Source organism: Arachis duranensis, chromosome 5 (genome assembly GCF_000817695.3).
Source record: "Arachis duranensis cultivar V14167 chromosome 5, aradu.V14167.gnm2.J7QH, whole genome shotgun sequence".
Taxonomy (NCBI): Eukaryota; Viridiplantae; Streptophyta; class Magnoliopsida; order Fabales; family Fabaceae; genus Arachis; species Arachis duranensis.
In genome coordinates, this window is record NC_029776.3 from 20,738,575 (window position 1) to 20,759,047 (window position 20,473).

General features: G+C 35.3%; 2 protein-coding genes across 3 annotated transcripts; one reads left to right on the forward strand and one right to left on the reverse strand.

Annotated features, from left to right (window-relative positions):
- Nucleotides 1-723: 723 nt before the first annotated feature.
- Nucleotides 724-10,925, forward strand: LOC107488674 (pathogenesis-related homeodomain protein). 2 transcript variants are annotated; one of them, XM_016109437.3, is made up of 6 exons: nt 724-1,145; nt 1,332-2,188; nt 9,519-9,684; nt 9,779-9,902; nt 10,016-10,128; nt 10,230-10,925. In XM_016109437.3, exons 2-6 carry the CDS (start codon nt 1,341-1,343, stop codon nt 10,593-10,595), a joined length of 1,617 nt encoding a protein of 538 aa, XP_015964923.1. In that variant the 5' UTR covers nt 724-1,145; nt 1,332-1,340; the 3' UTR covers nt 10,596-10,925. The 2 variants fall into 2 exon arrangements, with proteins under 2 accessions (XP_015964923.1, XP_015964922.1); XM_016109436.3 differs by having other exon boundaries at nt 725-1,145; nt 1,314-2,188.
- A 161-nt stretch (nt 10,926-11,086) lies between these two features.
- LOC107488675 (uncharacterized) lies at nt 11,087-11,785 on the reverse strand. The gene has a single exon (XM_016109438.3). The coding sequence runs from the start codon at nt 11,783-11,785 to the stop codon at nt 11,090-11,092; it is 696 nt and encodes a 231-aa protein (XP_015964924.1). The 3' UTR covers nt 11,087-11,089.
- Nucleotides 11,786-20,473: the final 8,688 nt, after the last annotated feature.

Genomic DNA, 20,473 nt, shown 5'->3' on the forward strand with positions numbered 1-20,473 from the left:
GCGTGACAATGCACTGGTCGGATGTTCAGCGCCGACGGTGCGAATCTGCTGCTGCCAGCGACTGTGAACATTAGCGAAGACGGGTGGGCGAAGCAGTTCTCGTCAGAGCTGATGCACATTGCGGGACAGGCGGCGGCGCGGCAGGGGATTCTTGAGCAGCGACAGTGGCGTATTTTGAGATTAGAGTAATCGACGGTCAATAAAAGTGAAAGGGGATAATTTGAATTAGGAGTTGGAATTAAAGTAAACGAGGGTTCATTGTATTTTTAATTTAATTTGAGTGAGCCAAACAACTCATTCTATATATTGTATAAATATCTCATTGTCTCTCTAGCGGGAATCAAAATTTTTTTGTCTTAGAATTATGAAAGTCGATGTGACAATTGTATAGGACACTTCATCAATATAGAGTTGTTAACTTTTTTTTTCCCTTCCTTTGCTAACAGAAAGAAAAAGGAGAAAAAAAAAACAAGAATACTAAATAATGTTTTTTGTGAGATTATTTATTCCAACTAAAGATTTTAGTGATGTTCTAATCCAATTGTTGGAGAACACGTAAGCATCTAATCGTTCCACGTAAGATTCAGCCGTTAAAAGTTCACAGCAAACCTAACAGAAAAGCCTAGTTGTTTAACAAAAATGATTAAAGGTGGTATTGTTCTTATCATATAAAGGTGGATCCTCTTTTCATAAAATGAACAGAGTCGGGGCTCCTGTTAAAATGATTTTGGTGGTTTCAGTTTTTATATATTTATTATAAATAGCTAGATAAATATTCAATGTTCAATTATTAATTTTAATATTATGGCAATGTGTTACTGGTGGGATGAAGAGGATGAAGATGGGATTGAAGATGGGTTGTAAAAGAATGAAGAATGCCGGGGTAAAGTTTGGAGTGAATGGGTTGAGTGTTTGAGGGGCTTATTGGTCATTCTGAAGTTGAATCAGCTTAGACAATACAAAATAGAAAGAGCTCGAAGTAGAAGGAGTATTTGATCATCGGACTTGGAATTTGGCAACTGGCAAGCAAAGACAGTAAAGACACGCAACCGAAGGAATTGCTTCCGAGCATCGAGTTCAACGCATCTCAACTCGGTTCACTTCTCCAGATCCAGATCCAAATCCAATCATCTCTTCTTTTTCACGTAAGGAAGTACAGCCACATGCTTTACTACTTGCAACTAATCTCGTTCAGCTTCACTTTGTAACTATTGCTACTTTTAGTTTACTGATCTAAGTTGTATCTTGAAGACTATGGCTATTTATGTTACAATTTATTGTGGTATTTAGTTCTTTTGGATTTATTTGATTAGGGTGTTCGGGTGGTGTAGGCACATCATATGTCAGAACAGATGCACAAATTTGATCCAGGAAGTCAGCAGTTTGAATTCTCAGAAAATACAAATCAGATTGGTTCTTCATGTTTAGAAAGTGAACAAAAGGTGCTAATCACTATGAAGAATAGGACTGTCTTTGATGAAAAGTTACATCAAGGTTCTGATAATATGAGAGGGAATTCTCTTATTCAACTATCTGCTCCTCCTCAATATGTTTTGGTAAAGAGTTCTCAGATTGGAGAAGGTTCTTGCGATAAAAAAGTTACCGTCGGGCCAGAACTGGCCTTTCGAGATTTATCCGATTATAACTTACAAAGGAAATCTCAACCAGCCTCCCAAAATGTTCAAAATGGATCCGTAGAATCAACTAACTCAATAAGTAGCCTTTTTGTTCAGGATCAAATGCAGCCGAGTCCTTCACAAGAGAACATGAGCTCAGTGATTGAACACTTGGACCTGCCTACTGGGGATGTTGCAGGAAATGATGGTCCTAACTGTTTACAAAGAAAGTCTAAAAGGCTGACTCAAATGAGGTTAAAGTCGGAGGACAGCAGAACTCCAAAATTACTGAAGGGAAAATATACACTCAGGTCTTCGAGAAGCAGTGACAGAGCTTTGCAGTCGCAGACTCGAGAAAAATGTAAAGTACCTGAACTAAGTAGCGACTTGATTGATGTTAAAAATGTTGGAGAGAAGAAGAGAAGAGGGAGGAAGAGAAAACAATGGGGAGGAGAGGGAATTATTGATGAATTTTCAAGAATAAGGAGTCACTTACGATATTTATTGAACCGAGTAAGCTATGAGCAAAGCTTGATTGATGCTTATTCTGGCGAGGGCTGGAAAGGATACAGGTATGTAAATTGTACCATTACCTTGTGCTCTAGTTAACTTGAAGTATTAATCTGCATTAGGATATGATTTTTGGAGGCTGATCTAGTTTGATCTCCTTTAATTCAGAATACTATATTATTTTGTGGTCATTTAGAATTCAATGGCACATTTTAAAGGTTTCAGGCTGAGTTATCCTGTATATGTAGAATGCTACTTTTATGAGTTGAGTGACTGTAGAAGTCTATGCCTAGAACTTTATCTGTTGCACTTGGATAAATCAGTTCACTGAAGTCTTAAGTCCCTGGATTTGAAATCTGTATTCAAATTGCATCATTTTTTTTTATTCATCAAATTCCTTAAATGTAAATATTTAAATTAACAAGATATAAATTGAACAAAAGCATTATTAATAATATAATAACATCTAATAAATTAATAATAAATTAAATATTAATACTCATAATATGATTGAGTAATATGAATTTATATTGTAATTCAAAAGCTTGACAAAAATACAAAGGATGATTATTTGAAATATAAAGATTGCAACAAAAGTTTTAAAAGTATTTCAGTGTAGGAGAGATTGTGTGTAAATGCGGATGCGTTACAACTCCTTCTCCCTCCCCCTTTTATAGTGGACTATCCCCTTTAATCTCTTACAATTTAATTCCTGATTTTACAAATCTGTTTGCTCTTCTGTGGGCTGATTCAGGGGTTCTATCTTAAACTTGATGTGTTTTGTCCTAGTTGAGAAAACTAGTAGCAGGTTTTGTAGTTCTGCTGTGATTCTGTTAGTATTTCGCTGATGACTTTTGTTATTTTTTACATGCGATGCTTTTGTTGATTTCTGAGCTGTCTTGACACTTCTTTTTCTGATGTTGGATAAGTGTCTATTTTTCTGATGATTCTAGGACTTTTTTTTAATCAATCTCTAAATGGATTTTGGGTGTCTAGTATGTATAGTCCTAGATTGGATTGAACTTCTTCATCTTTATCTGTTGGTTCTGCTTTTATTGTTTTTAGAGAATTATGAATTTCTTCTTCTGAAGTGGCCACTGCAAGGGCAACCATCATCTATTTTTTATGAGCTAAGAAATGAGTCACTTTTTTCTATGATATTTTTTCAAACTCTGAACTGTGGCTCGGGGGTTCTGCTCTTTTTTAGGATATAGTCATCCAATTATTGATGGTCTTTTTACTGATTAAGTTAAGGTCAAATTTATTCCACCATTTTACTTTTATGTTTCGAATTAAATATTGCATGCTTGAAGTGTCTTCATATCCTGCGGAGTTATATTCCCAAGTCATTATCTAGCATATTCCTATAGTGGGAATGAAGGAATCAACTTATATCCATCTAAAAATGAGGTTTTGATTTTGAAATATTCATAAGCCATGCTAACCTCCTTCGAAAAAATAACTTCTATTGGTCTGAACTCTTAGAATCATACCTGAAACCATTTGGAAAATGGTAGAGAAATTCCCTTACGAAACCATATGAATAAGGAGTGTGAATGTAATCATAATAGGACTAATATTGAGGTTCGAATTTTCTACTAAAACTTTTACAGTGAAAGAGAGGTATTTTCCATTCCGATAGGGTTATTACTTTGCTAATCTTAATTTGGGAGTATATTATATCTTTTATGGTTGGGTCTTTATTGTGAGTTAATTCAATGGATCCTGTGTCAGCTAAAATAAATTTATAAAAAATTTGGGTTTTTTAAACACTCACGGGAGGATAATGAAAAGTATTTGAAAAAATTGTTTTGTAAATGGTTCTTCTATCCATCTTGAACCACTCTTTTTCTAAAGCCATTATTTTTATGGGTACAGATTTTTCATGATAAGGATGTTCTTCAGATAATGGTTTAGTTTTAAATTAGATCAGATAGTTGTAATAATGTATATCGGTTAACTGTAAGAACTTCATGTAAACTCTTAGTTGATGTAGATGATTTTTCGCTCTTAACAACCTGTGACATTGTCAAAGGTTTAATGGTTAATTGTTTAACTTGTATTGAAGTTGCTGGTTGGTCAAGTGGTTGACCATAATATTCACAACTTATTTGTTTCTTGTTCATTTTTTACCTTGCAAAAATTTTCTTGTTAGAAAATTAGGCAATGCATTTGATTTACTTTTAATGTGTTCAATAGTAAAATCAAAGCATGATAATATAGCTTGTCATCTAGTAAATATTTGTTTAGAAACTAAATTTTTAACATCATTTTTACAGCTTTACAATCATTTAATAAGGTCTTATTGAATAGGTCTTCTTGAAAACGTAAAACACACAAAACAATGGCTAATAATTTTTTTAATAGTGGCATAATTTTTCTAGGTTGAATTTCATATACCAGAATGATATTTAACTATTTGCTCTTTTGATGAGTTTGGAAGAATTTGTTCAAATATTCCTCCGTATCCTAATTCTGAGGCGTCCATCTTGATGATTAGACTTGCCTTAGGATCTAGTATACTCAAACAAGGAATTTCTTTTACTATAGTTTTAATTTTTTGAACTATTTTGAATATGTCTTCTGTCCAAGAAGGAGGTTGTTTTCTTAATCTTTTATATAAAAGTTCACATAAAATTCTTATTCATGGTAAAAATTCGGCTACATAATTAAGACATCCTAAAAATCTTTGTAGTTATTTTTTGTCAATAATTTCATCCGAAAATTCTTCTACAAATTCAACAAATCTTTTAATCAGAGTAATCGTTCCTTAGAAAATTTCATACCCTAAAAATCTTATTCTTGTTATAAATATTTTTATTTTCTTTTCAAATAAGACAAGACCGTTTTCCTTTATAATATTAATGAATTTTTTTAGGTGTTGAATATGTTGGTTTATTCCTTTAGAGTATACAAGTACGTCGTCTAAATAAACTATGGTAAAATCTACATATGAGTAAAAAATATTAATAATAATTTTTTGAAATTCACTTGGTACATTTTTTAATCCTTGAGACATTACATTTCATTTATAATGTTCAAAGAGTACTATAAAAACTGTTTTATATCTATATTCTTCTTTTACTGATATTTGATAATATTCAAATTTTAAATTAAATTTAGAAAAGATAGTAGTATTATTTAATCTTTTAATTAAGTCATTTTTGTTAGATAAAAAATATCTTATCCATTTTAAGGATTTATTTAGACACTTGTAATTAATTACTAACTTTGAAAGCTTCTTTTTCGATTTCTGAGACTTTCATTACATAAAATTCTGTACAATTTTAAGGAGACTTTGATGGCATGATTAATCATTTGTTTAAGTATTCTTAGATTTCTTTCTTACAATACGTCAAGAATTCTTTGTTCATTTGAATTGATTTTGTTTTAGTGGGAATATTTTTTTATTAAAATCATCTTCATATGGTAGGAATATTTCATGTAATTTTTTATAATGAAAAATTTTGGATTTAAATTGCACAAATCTTTTTTTATCCTATCTTCTAACATTTTTATTACGGTTTGAATTTTTTCATTTTCTAATTGCTGTTCTATTCTTTTATATAAATTTTTTTTGGTTTAGAAAATTAATATGTATTTTTTTATATTAAGTTGGGAGATAGTAATTTGTTGTAGTAAATTTAATTCTCTCCTCTTGAGTTTTTGTATAAATTCAAATAGAATAAGTTGGTTTGGTATACAATAGGTGGTTATTCCATCTACATCTACCATAAGAGGATATAATAAAATAATGAAGGTATTTCTTAATATAACTTGTTGGGATATTCTTTTTGTCAATAAAAAGTAGTTAAAAAGCATACTTTTCCTTTACAAATTTTTGCTTTAAAAATCTTATAGTTTATAGTCATTTTATTATTTTCTGCTTTGACAATAATTTCAGTTGTTTTTTTATAATACTTGGTAGGTATTAACCCTTCCTGTATACAGTTTACATCTACTCTTGGATCTACCATAGCTATAAATTCAAATTTCTCTTTTCTGATCATTATTATTATAGGAGTATACCATTTCTGGTTAAGTAGTAATAGAGTAAAGTATCATTTTTGTCCCTAACGTTTGGAATAAGATTCAAAATTATTCCTAATGTTTTAAAATTGACTCAATATTGTCATGCCGTTAGAGATCTGTTAACGGAATTGACGGCGGGACAAAATTGAGACGGTTTTAAAACGTTGAAGACTTAAATAGGACAAAAACGTTGGGGACAAAAACGATACATAGAAATAAATTTACGATACATAGTTATTCAATTCTTTTTTAATCACATATAAGTAAAACACTTAATCACATTATTTTGATTCTAAATAAATTTATATTTTTATAATTTTACTCTTAAAGATTTTTACTCATCATGAAAAATTTGTAGAATGACTAGAATCACATTACTTTATATGTATTATTTTTTTCTACAAGTTTATGTATTAGTCATTCTATAGACATTTTATGATGAGTAAAAATTTCTAAGAGTAAAATTATAAAAAATAAATTTATTTAGAACAAAAGCAATGTGATTAAGTATAATTTACTTAGATGTGATTAAAAAAATGAATAACTATGTACCGTAAAAAATTGATATTATTGAAGGATAAAATTAAAATTTATTTTTATGTATCATTTTTGTCCTCAACGTTTTTGTCCTATTTAAGTTCCTAACATTTTAAAATCATTTCAATTTTGTCCCGTCATCAATTCTGTTAACAGATCCCTAACAGCAGAACAGTATTGAGTCAAGTTTGAAACGTTAGGATTTAAATAGAACGATTTAAACATTAGGGACAACTTTGAGACTTACCGCAAACGTTGGAAACAAAACTACACTTTACTCTTAATAATATTAGTTCATTAATGTAATTTTGTGGGGTTATGACTTTTTCTTCTTCCTCCATTAATTCTAATCGTTTTTTTTCTTTTTTGTAACTTTACTATGTTTTCTCCTTCTAACTTCAGTATTCTATAGTCAAAGAGAGATATTTTGTTATTTTAATTCAAAAATTTCGAGTTTCAACATTTTTATTTCTTCTTATAAATGTTTTAAAGAAGTCTCTTCTTTAGAAGTTCTAAACATGTTATATATCTTTGGGAATGGATCCTTTCAATTGTTAAAAAAAATTAAGAGTGTAAGGTGTAATCTCTAACCTTTCATTGCTCTATCTTTTATATTTATTTTTGGTCTCACTTATAAAATTAATGATGGAAGATCACACTTTACTCCCTCAATTGTTAAAAAAAATTGAGAGGATCCATTTCCTATATCTCTTTAATTTCTATTGGCCTTATTTCTTCTTTGACTTTTTTTTCTAATCAGATCATTTAATTGGAATATGAGCTCATCTTTTAAGAGAAAATCTTCTAATTTATCTATTATAGATATTAAAGTGCTTGTTTGTTCTCTGATTAATGTGTTGATTGACTTTTCCTGAGTTCTCGTAATTATATTTAAAAATTTTATACAACTATCACAACTACATATTCCTGATCCCAAACTCGAGTCTTCTTCTTCTAATTCAGAAGAATCCGAGAAAAATGGTATATTTAACTATTATATAAAATTACCTGAATCATCAGAAGAATATTCTTTTTCTGTTTCGATTTTTGATTCACTGTCAATTAGTATAGCAGTTAAAGTTTTTTTACTTCTTCATTATTAATTTTGTTTATTTTTTCTTCTATTTTGCACTTATTAGTGTAATGACGTGACTTTTTACATTTTCAACAAACTATGTATTTTTGGTCACTTTTCTTTTTATTATTTCATTTTTTTTGTAATTTTTTTTGGCTTATTTCTTGATATATAAGGTTCTCTAGATTGATACTTATGCTTGTTCTCATAATTCTTTATATTTCTTTTTTTAATGATTATATTTTAGTTGTTAGGTGTCTTTTCAGTTATAATGCCATACTATTGACAAAAATTTTTAAATTCTCGCTTACTACTCATATTTTTTTCTTATTTTTTCTTGTAATCTGATGTCAGTACATATCTTTACTCCAGTTTGTACTACTATATTATGTATTTGGCCAAAAGTTAGACCTTCATATAGTATTTGAGTACCAAATAGAAATTGTAGTTTTTGTAAATTTTTTCTGAAAAGAGTTTGAGTAGAGATGCTGCATCATCTCTCATCATAACTTTAGAGATGAAAACATCTTTATACCACTTATGATATGGTGGGACATCGTAAGTTCATTAGTTGGGTTCCTATTCTATTTTTAAAAATATTTGGATCTTTTAAAATATTTTTTATGATTGTAAAGATTAAGGTTGCTGTGGCGTTTTGTGTTTGGTCTTCTAGTTTTACACTACTTAAAATTAAATCTTTTTCAAGTAAGGTTAGAAAGTTATCCTACCATCTTTTTAATTGTCCCGTGAACTCTTTGGTGATCATGACTGCTGCTTTTCTATCACTAACTTGTTTTGCCTTATAAGTAGTTGCTGCCATGGTCATATTATACATTAGATCTAGAATAGTTTGTTCACTTAATCCATCTAAATTCAATTCTACTAAATCAGATCCAATAAAACTATTTTATACTAACTGTGTTCTTTCTTCAAGGCTTACGCCAGCTAGAGTTGGTCTTAGATAATAATTTCTGAGTTTTGAATAATATTAATTTTTATGTGTCATCTTATTAATTTTTATTATATTAATAATTATTTTTTCTTGATTTATAGACTTAAGTTTTTTCTTTAGCTCATCAACGTCAGGTTCCACGTTTGTTAGTTTAATTATATGTATATACTATATATAACACTACTACTAGAGGTTTAATATGCTTTCTTCAGAAATTTTATTTTCTTGGTAGAGGTTGACTATATGGATTGAGCAATGCCATTGCATGCTATTCTGAATCATTTCAGAAGTCAACCCATTTATAAATATCCAGGAAAAGGTTAAATTATTGAATTTTAATGTTTTTAATATAAATTAGTTCTATAAGGTTTAGTGGAGCTTGGTTAGTGGATACTGGATAGTGTTAGCTTTATTACGTGTGTAGTAATGGTGGTTATAAGAACATTTTAGGAATTAGAAATTGGACACCAAATAGCAGTTATATATATTTGCCAGATTCTAACACCCCGATTTCCTTTGGGACATGTTGTATGTTTTACAGTATATTTACTTATATGACATAACTTTTTGGCTCTAAGGTGCTTTGTAGTTTGTAATATTATTTTAGTTTATAGCCCCTTTCTTTCCTTCTTATGTTTGTGAGGGGAGTGGGGGGATATCTAAATTGTTGGTGGAACTTATATAATACTGGTTGCTTATGAGATGCTTTGGTTTAACCTGAACCCGGCCTAGAAGCAGTAACTTGGTTTAAAACTGAAGACTTGTATGGCTGTTTGACTGCATTGTAATTTTGCAGCATTGAAAAATTAAAGCCTGAGAAGGAGCTTCAACGAGCTAAGTCTGAAATTCTTAGGAGAAAATTGAAAATCAGGGATCTATTTTGGAATTTGGGTTTATTGTGTGCTGAAGGAAAGCTTCCAGAGTCTTTGTTTGATTCGGAAGGAGCAATACGCAGTGACGATGTAGGTTGATTCTTGACATGTCAATCTTAGAAGATCTATCCTATTATTCATTGTTCTTTGGAATTATTCACTAACTTTAAATGTTCTGTGGCAGATTTTCTGTGCAAAATGCGGGTCCAAAGAGCTGACCACTGATAATGATATAATTCTCTGTGATGGTGCTTGTGACCGTGGATTTCACCAATGCTGTTTAAATCCTCCATTGTTAACTAAAGACAGTAATATACTAACTTTTTACTCTTTTTTATTTGTTTTATTTTTATTTTTAATTTTGTGTTGATTTGTGCTTTTGAGTTATCGATCATTTAAATATATCCTTTTTGGGTTACAGTTCCGCCGGGCCATGATATTTGGCTATGCCCAGGATGTAACTGCAAACTTGAATGCATTAAACTTCTTAATGACGTCTTAGGAACAAGTCTTTCTATTAGGGACACCTGGGAGGTCAGTGAGAAAATTCAGAAATTTTTTTTTTCTGCTACAGTTTAGTCTTCATGGTTTATTTATTGAGTTTTTCATTTCTCCTTTAATTTGTTACTGTGCAGCGGGTTTTTCCTGAAGCAACAGAGGCTGCTGGAACCAATGCGGGCCATAGCCTGGGACTTCCTTCAGTTGATTCTGATGACAACGATTACAAGCCTAAAGCTCCGGAAGATGAAGAGGTTGAAGGTGGAGAATCAAGCTCTGATGGATCTGATTATGCTTCTGATTCTGAGAAATTGAAAGATTTGCATTCAGAGGATGATGATTATGATCCAAATGCTCCAGATACTGATAGGGGAGCCTCTGAAGAAAATTCAAGCTCTGGTTTCATATCTGATGACACTGTGGACGAAGCTCAAATGCTTGCACCACAGGATGATATTATGAAGTGTAAAAGCTCTCGCAGTAAAAAGTTCAAAGTTGGTTAGAAGCCTTCTGCAGCTGATGAATTGTCATCTTTACCAAAGCCAAATCTTGGCCAAGAGAGTTCCGCTACTGTTGTCAGGAAAAGACATGTTGGTAGTGGTTTTTTCCCTCATTAAAATTTACAGGTCTATGTAATTGTAAATTGTATAACAAAAAATAATCAATGATACAGGTGTCGCAATAAATAGGTCGATAATGCAGCTTGAAGGATGTAAATTAGTACATGTACGTTCGTTGTGTGGTTCGATATGTCAAAGTATGGCATAACTGTACAAGTAGAAGAGCTAAGCTAGTTCAAGAAGCAATATGAAAATCAAATTTTGTTGAAGAAAGTGGCCATAGCACATAACATGATGATTGTTGGGGAAGCAGTGAATGGCAGAATAGAAATCTAGTCAAATTTTCTCCACCACCAAACCCTGAATCAAAGTGTTAGGATACATGTGTTATTCTTAATTATTATTACTATTATGATTATAAATGTAATCTAGTTCTGCTAGTTGTTGGTAGTAAACTTGGCCTTGTAGTCAATCCAGAGCTGCGTAACGGGCTTGCCAAGAATCTGAGTGAAATAATCATCGCTATAGCTGGTCTTCATCCTGTCGTTTAAGTCGGCAACAAAACCATTCTTTATGGTATTGCAGTAGTCTAAGAAGCGAGCAGTGACGTCGTAGCCTTGGAACCAGTTATCTCCACGGCCCGGGGGAGCCCAGCCCGGTGCAGCATAGCCAGCCTTGAGCCTCACGAAATCCGCAATGCCTTCAATGAGACCGGAGGGAGCCTGGCCGTTAGCATTCCACTGCAAGAGATGAGTCATCTCGTGATATAGCACTCCTGTCAGATCCTTCTTTATGTCTCCCTGGAACCTCTCTATGTAGCCTGCACTCACATGGATCGCGTTGTTGTCGGCATATGCCACGCCATCGATGTTTTCGACTACCATGGTCACTTTCTGGACATTCTTCACATCATAATCAGTGTTTTGCGGATGGAAGAGCTTGTGTATGAAGTCAGCAGCATCGCTCAGAGTTTGCTTGGCGTAATCCGAGCCTACGTCTTTTTCGAAGCGGCGGCTGCCAACGCTGGATTCAGCATTGTTGGACACTGCATAATCCACTGCCTTAGTGCCATACACGCTAGCTGCCAGGGTCAGCAACAAGCATAGAACCTGCTTATTATGGTATCTAGCCATTGAATTATATTGAGGATGAGTTGCTTTAATAACTTCGTTGGGTTTTTAATTTGCGCAATTTCGATGGTTTACAACTACTTCCTTTATAGGAGGAATTTGGCGTCAAAACAGCTAGTAATACGGAGGTGTTGGATACATGACATTTATTGGTTAGTCTTTTCTTTGGTAATGGTTCCTAAATATTACTGCATATTGTTGTTTGGATTTATGTATAAAAATACTAATGTTGGTTGATTGATAGTCTAAAGTATTAAAATTTGCTAGTTCTGTAGTAATATAGTGATATTATGTTATTCACAATATGCATGTGGCCTTATTTGATGCCTATACTTCATGATCAAAAACAACTAGACTAAAAAAAAGTGGTGAACATGTAATAACTCATTTAAAACTTGTAAGTGACCAAAGCATAAGGCAAACTTGAGGTATCTGATTCAAGTACTGTTCACACATTTTTTTTTTTTAAACTTCAGTGTGAAGAAAACGGAAAGGTATTTTCGATCTTACAGTTATGACTTAAGAGTGAAAAGTGAAAACTATACAGACAAAGGGAAAAAAAGAAATTGATTAATATAGAGTTGTGAATGTAATGCACGACTCCTGTGACACCATTTTCAATTTTCAATGACCGCGTCCTCTGTGGCTAGGCCCAGAATAAGCCCCGCTTATTGAACCCATGAAGGTGAGGTTAGGAGCTGATGATGATTCATCTTTGAGAGGTCTCATGGCCACGGCATTCAAGGAGCTGCTCCAGAGCAGCAACATCATGAAGACACAAATAATGGTATTGAATGCCACCGCAACAGAACAAGAATAACCCTTCTTCATTTTGATCTTTCTTGCTGCTAGAGAAACTGTTATATTTTAGAATTGTGTGTATGTAGCACCATTAGCATTGTCACCTTTGCAATATATTGCTGAAATTTGCAGAAATTTGTGTTCTTTGACTTTGACTTTCGGATGATCATGTAGTTGTAGGGTTAGTGGCACAATTTTTCTTTCAAGTTTCAATGCCGAACAAATGAAAATTTGTATTTAAAAAACGTAAAGAGCACGGTTTATTGACTATGGAGGGATTTATGACTTGCACGAGATAAAATATTAAGAGTTAGTGGATTACCAGAAATGTGTGTGTATATAAGTAAGTGGATATTGGACGGAATTGAATAGAGCTAAGCCTCAGAGTGGTCCCTGAAGTTACACTCGTGCTTTAAAGTAGTCCCTAAAATTATTAATTACCCAAATTGGTACCTGAAGTTAGACGCCGGGACTCAGTGTTGTCCTTCCGGCACATTTCCTCCAGGTGGCGTCATCGGAAAGCTGATGTGGCTAATTTGGTGACACGCGGGCAAGGCTAAAACGACGTAGTTTTGATGGTGGCGCGTAAATGGCCGAAACGACGTCGTTTCACTTCAAAAGTTGGTTTTGAAGACTCCCCCATCAAACGTTAACGTAACGCATTGTCTTCCCTCCCTCAAAATACAACACAAACCCATCCTCCCCTGTACTCGTCAATGGCGGTGGTTGGATTGTGGTAACTGTTGCGATTTCTGTGGAGCACGACTGCTATATAGGATCAGATATCATCATCTGCCTCAAACGAAGACTGTATCGAAGGCCAGTCTCTCTGAAAAAGGTAAGGAAAAAAGGAAAAATATAATGTGATATAAGGAATGCTCTGTTTTTTGTTAAGGTTGTTAGTTTAATCTCTTCAGTAGTTAGAAACGATTTTTTGGAGTGTTATCTGTGGGTATGCATGTTTGTGTTTCGCAATATTTAGCTAGGGTTTGATCGCAACTAGTTTTCAGAGTGGTTAGGCTAATGAAAGTGTTGACTGTATAAGGGCTGTTTGTCATGGAGAAATGCTATTTCTTATCTATTATGCTTTGCTGCATTTACAGTTAATGTGGTTTCCAACTTGTTAATATGGTTGAAGATGATGAGGTTGATCATGAAATTTTGTTTCTAAATTGCAGATGGGAGATCCTTGGATTACCATCATATTTCACCATGGAGGCTTATTCGTCACAGAGCGTGATGGAACTGTGAATTACAGTGGTGGATAGATTTTTGAGTTGCCGAGAGTTGACGTAGACACTGTGGATGTATTTTTTATCCGAGACTACTATAAGACACTTGGGTATGACAATGTGACTCACTGTTGGTGGCTGGTGCCTAATAGGCCATTGCAAAGAGGGCTTAGAGCTTTGACACATGACAAAGAGCTCATGGAGATGTGTTATGCTGCTCAGACCAACAAGGGAGTTGTCCATGTGTATTATGAACATGGGGTCTCTGAACCTGTGTTTGATGAGAAAACAAGACTAGCATCATCCAAAGGCAAGGAGTTGATAGTGCTACCAGACCCTATTCCACATACATACCCCAGCATCAATGTGACAGCCAATACAATTTCCACCACATCACCACCGATTCCAACCTCAGAACCAATGAACACCACAATTCCTACTCCAACAACAATCCCCCCAACTATGCCTACTGGTAAAGGTATTTCAGGACCAAAGCATAAGAGTCACACCACTGCAACTTCTGTTAGTTATTCCAAATCACCACCCAAAGAAATGGCAGCACCCACAGCTGCTGCTCCCAGTGTTAAGCCCACCCCACCACAAAAAACAATGGCCAAAGCCACAGTTGCCACTACTTCTAAGCCCAACCCACGACCAAAAAGAATGGGCCAGTCCACTGCTGCTCCTACTACGAAGCCCAACCCACCATCAAAGTCAACGGCCCAGCCCACTTCAAAACCTGTAAAAAGATCAACATCACAAAAATCAAGGAGGTCTGATATACCAAAGAAAGGCCCTCAGAAAGTAAAGAATGCAGCATTACATGCTAGGAGGCCTTTAACAAGATCAGCTGCAACTGGAACTTTTGGATGAGCATCTGTTAAGGAAAAGGATCCTGAGACTGTGTTTGTTAGCTTGTCTAGTGAGGAAGAATCTTCAGACTCCCATGACAGTTATGACAGTGTAGAGGACGAACCGTATAGGCCTGCTGCTGATGATGTCTCTAGTGTGGAAGAAGACGTGGTTGGGAAGAGATCAACTGGAAAGAAGAGTGATGCTAAAAAGAGGACTACAACAGATAATAAAGAAGTTAATGAAAAGAGTTCAGTTATGCTTGAGGATGATGGGATTGTGTGTGCAGAGTCAGGGTCTGAAGATGATGAATTCTTCTTTGGGCCGATTCCGAAGGTTGGTGAAAAGGGAGCATATTATGATGCTCAAGATGGAGCTTATGATGACTCTGATGGTGAAGAGTCTTGGCACTCTGAGAAAATGAAGACTCCACCGAACTCTGAGGATGAGTTAGACGAGGTTGAGTCAAATGAAGTGTTTTCGGTATTTAGGGAAGGAGGAAGGTTTGGTGAGCTTAAACTAAAGGTTGGGATGAAATTTAATTCTAAGATGGAATTCAAGGAAGTTGTTCGTGAGTATTGTATCCAGGAGGGAAGGCGGATCTGGTGGAAGAAGAATGACAATTTAAGGATGAGGGCTGTTTGTAAGGGAGAGGAGTGTGGCTGGGTAGTATATGCTTCCATGGACAATGAGGGTAACTGCTGGCAGATCAAGACATTTATAGACGATCACACTTGTCCTAGAGAGACTAAGAACAGGCTAGCTAATAGGAAGTGGCTGGGTTGCAAACTGGTTAGGAAATTAAGGAAATATCCCAACCTTAGACATTGTGAAGCTGCCCAGTACTTTAAGAGCAAGTGCGACTTGGACCTCAACAAGTCTTCACTGACAAGGGCTCTAGGGGATGCTAGGGCCATAGTTTATGGAGATGCTACTGCCCAGTATGGTATGGTTAGGGATTACGGGTTGACATTACTGAAAACTAATCCTGGCTCCACTGTGCGTATTGGTGTTACACCTCATCCCAATCCTGATGAAGATCCAACCTTTGATAGGATGTACATTTGCCTTGATGAGTGTAAAAGAGAGTTCAAGGCTGGCTGCAGACCACTTATAGGGTTGGATGGGGCATTTCTAAAAACAAAACATGGTGGTCAAATCCTCTCTGCAATTGGTCAAGACGCAAACAATCACATTTATGTGATTGCTTATGCAATAGTGTCCATTGAAAACACGGAGAATTGGCGATGGTTTCTGGAATTGCTGCACCAAGACTTAGGTGACTACAAGCAACATGGTTGGTGTTTTATTTCAGACATGCAAAGGGTATACATATCTATTGCTAGTTATCCTAAGTAACAGTTGTGATTCTTAGATATACCTGCTGCTGAGTAGTGAATAATAGTAGTATAAATTGAATAATTGTTGTGTAAATTAAATAATTGTTGAATTGAATATCTGCTGGTTTATAAACACAAATCTATTTACTTAGATTGAGTAATTGTTGTATGCTGCATAGTTGATGGTTGCATTATAGGAGGTAGTATCTGTGTACTCAACTAAGCTAAGGTCCAAGTTGTGTAAATTAAATAATTGTTGAATTGAATATTTGCTGGTTTATAAACACAAATCTATTTACTTAGATTGAGTAATTGTTGTATGCTGCATAGTTGATGGTTGCATTATAGGAGGTAGTATCTGTGTACTCAACTAAGCTAAGGTCCAAGTTGTGTAAATTAAATAATTGTTGAATTGAATATCTGCTGGTTTATAAACACAAATCTGTTTACTTAGATTGAGTAATTGTTGTATGCTACATAGTTGATGGTTGCATTATAGGAGGTAGTATCTGTGTACTCAACTAAGCTAAGGTCCAAGTTGTGTAAATTAAATAATTGTTGAATTGAATATCTGCTGGTTTATGAACACAAATCTCTTTACTTAGATTGAGTAATTGTTGTATGTTGCATAGTTGATGGTTGCATTATAGGGGGTACTATTTGTGTACTCAGCTAAGCTAAGGTCCAAGTTGTGTAAATTAAATAATTGTTGAATTGAATATCTGCTGATTTATGAACACAAATCTCTTTACTTAGATTGAGTAATTGTTGTATGCTGCGTAGTTGATGGTTGCATTATAGGGGTAGTATCTGTGTAATCAGCTAACCCAAGGACCATGTTGATGTCACTTACACAACTTTAGGGACCACTCTGAGTTCATTAAAATAAAATTAGGGACCTTTTTGAGACTCGATTTGAACCTTTGTGACTGGCTTGTTGAATTTGCAGGGTCTAATTCATGCAGTTCAGGATGTGTTCCCAAATGTCCATCACAGATTCTGTGTATGGCATTTATGGAGGAACTTCAACAAACAGTGGAAGGATAATCAGCTTAGAGGTTTGCTTTGGGAGTGTGCACGGTCTACGACTCAAGAGGGATTTGTGGAAGGGATGAAAAAATTGGAAAGGCTAAATAAGGATGCTTGGAGTTATCTATGCAAATGGCCAAAGAATTCATGGAGCAGGACATTCTTCAGCATTGCACCAAAAATGGACAATATCTGCAATAATGCATGTGAGGTTTTCAACTCACGGATCAAGGACCCTAGAGCCAAGCCTATTATCACACTGTTGGAGGAGGTCAGGATGTACATCATGAGATCTATAGCCAGGAACAAGGTGAAGTTGAGGAACAATGACGGGATTTTACCTCCAATACAGAGAAGTAGGTTGGAAAAGATAAGAAAGGAATAAAAAAAATGGGTTCCCATGTGGTCTGGTGATGCAGATTACGAAATATTTGAAGTTCATGGGTGGCCTACAAATATGGCTGTGGACTTAGGCAAGAGATCATGCACCTGTGGTTTTTGGCAACTAAGTGGTATGAATTTTTTATGCATATTTTTTAATTTTTTTATTTTCGATTTGCAGTTCAAATTATGTTTATGTATGGCTGTGATGTTCTATGTAGGGATGCCATGTGTGCATGCATGTGCCGCTTTGGCCCGGGCTGGTAGAAGGCCAGATGAATTCTGTCATAGCTGGTTGACCATGGAAGCATACAACAACACCTATGGCTTCCATATAAATCCAATTACTGGCCAGGCACTGTGGGAAAAATCACCTTATAATAGACCTCAAGCACCAAAATTCAAGAAGAAGCCAGGGCCAATCAAGAAGAAAAGAAGAAAGGATGCTGATGAGGAGCCAAGTAAAGGCAAGAAGCAGAAAACCTCAATGAAAAGAGTTCATAAAAAAGGACATTGTCGCTATTGTGGTGAATCTGGTCATACAAAGAGGAACTGTCATAAGAGGGCCGTTGATGAAGAATCAGCTGCTGTGGCGGCGGCTGCTGCTGCTGTTAATTCTGATGCTAATGGAGGTGAGGTCAACAATTCTGCTCCAACTGCTGCTGTAAATGGTGGTGATGCCCCAGCTGTGTCACAGGATCAGGTTGAGATCAGCTTGATCTTAGTCAGCCTATTATGTCAGAAACTGATGACTCACAACAGGTGGGTAATATTATTTACCCATATATATACATGTATTGTGGTCATACATTAATTTTTATTAGTCACATTAAATTTTTGGTGTTTCATACATAGGTGCAACAACCTCCTGTTCGGCCATCGAAACTGCCTCCTAAGAGAAAGTTATCCACACCCAGTGCTACCACCCAACCATCCAGCACCCCATCTGCAAGCACTCCATCTCTTCCATCTGCAAGTACTCCATCTGCAACTACTCCATCTGCAAGCACTCTCCCAACAAGTAGTCAGCCTGCAAGCACTGAAACAGCAACGAATCTACCAGCAATGCGATTTGTGCCTAATCCGGGATTCAAGCCACCCAGAACCAAGAATTAGTGACTTAGTTTTTTATATTTAGGGACAGTATGGTGTCTTTATTTCTCTGTTTTGCTGAAGTAATGTACTGTGTATGCTTTCTTGCTTACAATTCCAGTGTTGGAGATTGAAACTTATGACACTTAGGTTTTGAAAACTCTAATATAGTTGGTGACTATTGTTCTGGCTTTATAATGCCTTATTTTGGATGTAATCACTACCATATGAAATATGAATTATGACTTTCTTGAAGAGATCTGTGACAAATTTTTGGTTTTATTTTGCACTCTCATATGCAATTAAGATGCTTTCCAAACACTATAAACTCCTATTATTCTGCTCCAACATATACAAGCACACTAGTCTCAATCACTTTAATTTTCATTTCTTTCAAACAAACTGACAGGTACAACTACAGCAACAACATGCATAATTCATGTGTTTCTTCCCAGATACAATTGGCCAAACTGCCTATCTAACTTTAAGACAAGAATAGCTACTGTAACCAGCAGCATAAATACAAACACCAAAACTCCACCCACTTTTAGAACTCTAACTTCAGACTCTAATCTTCCAAGTTTCCAAGCAAACTTCATCTTCCACTCTTCATTGTCAATTGAAGGGCTTGCTCTACCATCACATGTGATCACATCTTCTTCAAGAATTTTATCAATCCACATAAATAAACCACACCACTTCTTGCCTACAGTCTGCACCAAGGTAAAAGAATCAACCAAATTTATATCCAAAATTACAGCAAACAACAACAACAACAACCACTTACATTGTAGTTTGGGCAACCCACGAAGGGTCTCCCTGGATTAGAATCCGTCATTGACCATCGCAGCACTGGTCTCAAACCGCATCTGCACCATTCTGGCAAACGTGAATCCCTGTTCCTGTTCATTCTTCTCATGATGCTTCCAAACGATCGTGGGTTGTTCGAGCTTCCAACAGCATTGCTCGCGCTAGCCATTGTCGTCTGGGTATCAAGATACTGCAGAGAAACCAACGGAAGAGACCAAAAGAGAAGAGAAGGGCACTGGAGGTTGATCTTCAGATTTGGGAATTAGGGATTTTAAACTTCGAATTAGGGACCAAATTGGGTCAATAAAATTCGTTCTTCCACCTCAGCTAGCCGTTATGATTGCCCGCGTGTCACCAAATTAGCCACATCAGCTTTCCGATGACGCCACCTGGAGGAAATATGCCGGAAGGACAACACTGAGTCCCGGCGTCTAACTTCAGGTACCAATTTGGGTAATTAATAATTTTAGGGACTACTTTAAAGCACGAGTGTAACTTCAGGGACACTCTGAGGCTTAGCTCGAATTGAATAGCATGACTTTGGAACCTAGGCTATCAAGTTCTTTAATGTACCGGAATAGTGTAATTGATAGGGGTGGCAAAATGGGTCAAGCCCGCCGGACCGATCCGCAAAACCCGCTAAAAAAGACGGGTCGGGCTAGGATTTCGAACCCGCCAAATTAAAAAAACCCGCCAAATCCGCACCGCCAAATTGGCGGGTTTTGGCGGGGCGGGTGGGCCGGTCCGCCAGGCCGAAGCTTTATATTTTTCTTTTTTTTATTAAATAAAATAGTAGTTACTATTATAAAATTAATAATTATAGAATTTTTAAACACTTTTTTTTCATTTTTTGTTTTTATTCTTCTTTTAGTTATTAACTTTATTTATTTTATTTTACAATTTCGTATATATGCTCAAATTATGTGACTTATTTTTTAAAATAAAGATGATTCTATTGATAAATATTATTTTGAACAATTTTATTGAAGTTAAAAATTAAAAGGCGGGCCTAGGCGGGACGGGGCGGGTTGGGGCGGGCCAGCCCGCTTTGCCACCCCTAGTAATTGAGTAGAAGAGAAGACTCGTTTCTCTTTAAAACGGTAGAAATTTTTATTTTCGGAAGCTGTTTTCCATACTCAAGAAAAATAAAAACC

Excerpts from the sequence above, each read along its gene's own strand:
- LOC107488674 (XM_016109437.3), top strand. The coding sequence starts at position 1,341 with ATGTCAGAACAGATGCACAAATTTGATCCAGGAAGTCAGCAGTTTGAA. Across the intron at positions 2,189-9,518 it reads GAGGGCTGGAAAGGATACAG|CATTGAAAAATTAAAGCCTG; the intron begins GTATGTAAATTG and ends GTAATTTTGCAG. Across the intron at positions 9,685-9,778 it reads GAGCAATACGCAGTGACGAT|ATTTTCTGTGCAAAATGCGG; the intron begins GTAGGTTGATTC and ends GTTCTGTGGCAG.
- LOC107488675 (XM_016109438.3), bottom strand. The coding sequence starts at position 11,785 with ATGGCTAGATACCATAATAAGCAGGTTCTATGCTTGTTGCTGACCCTG.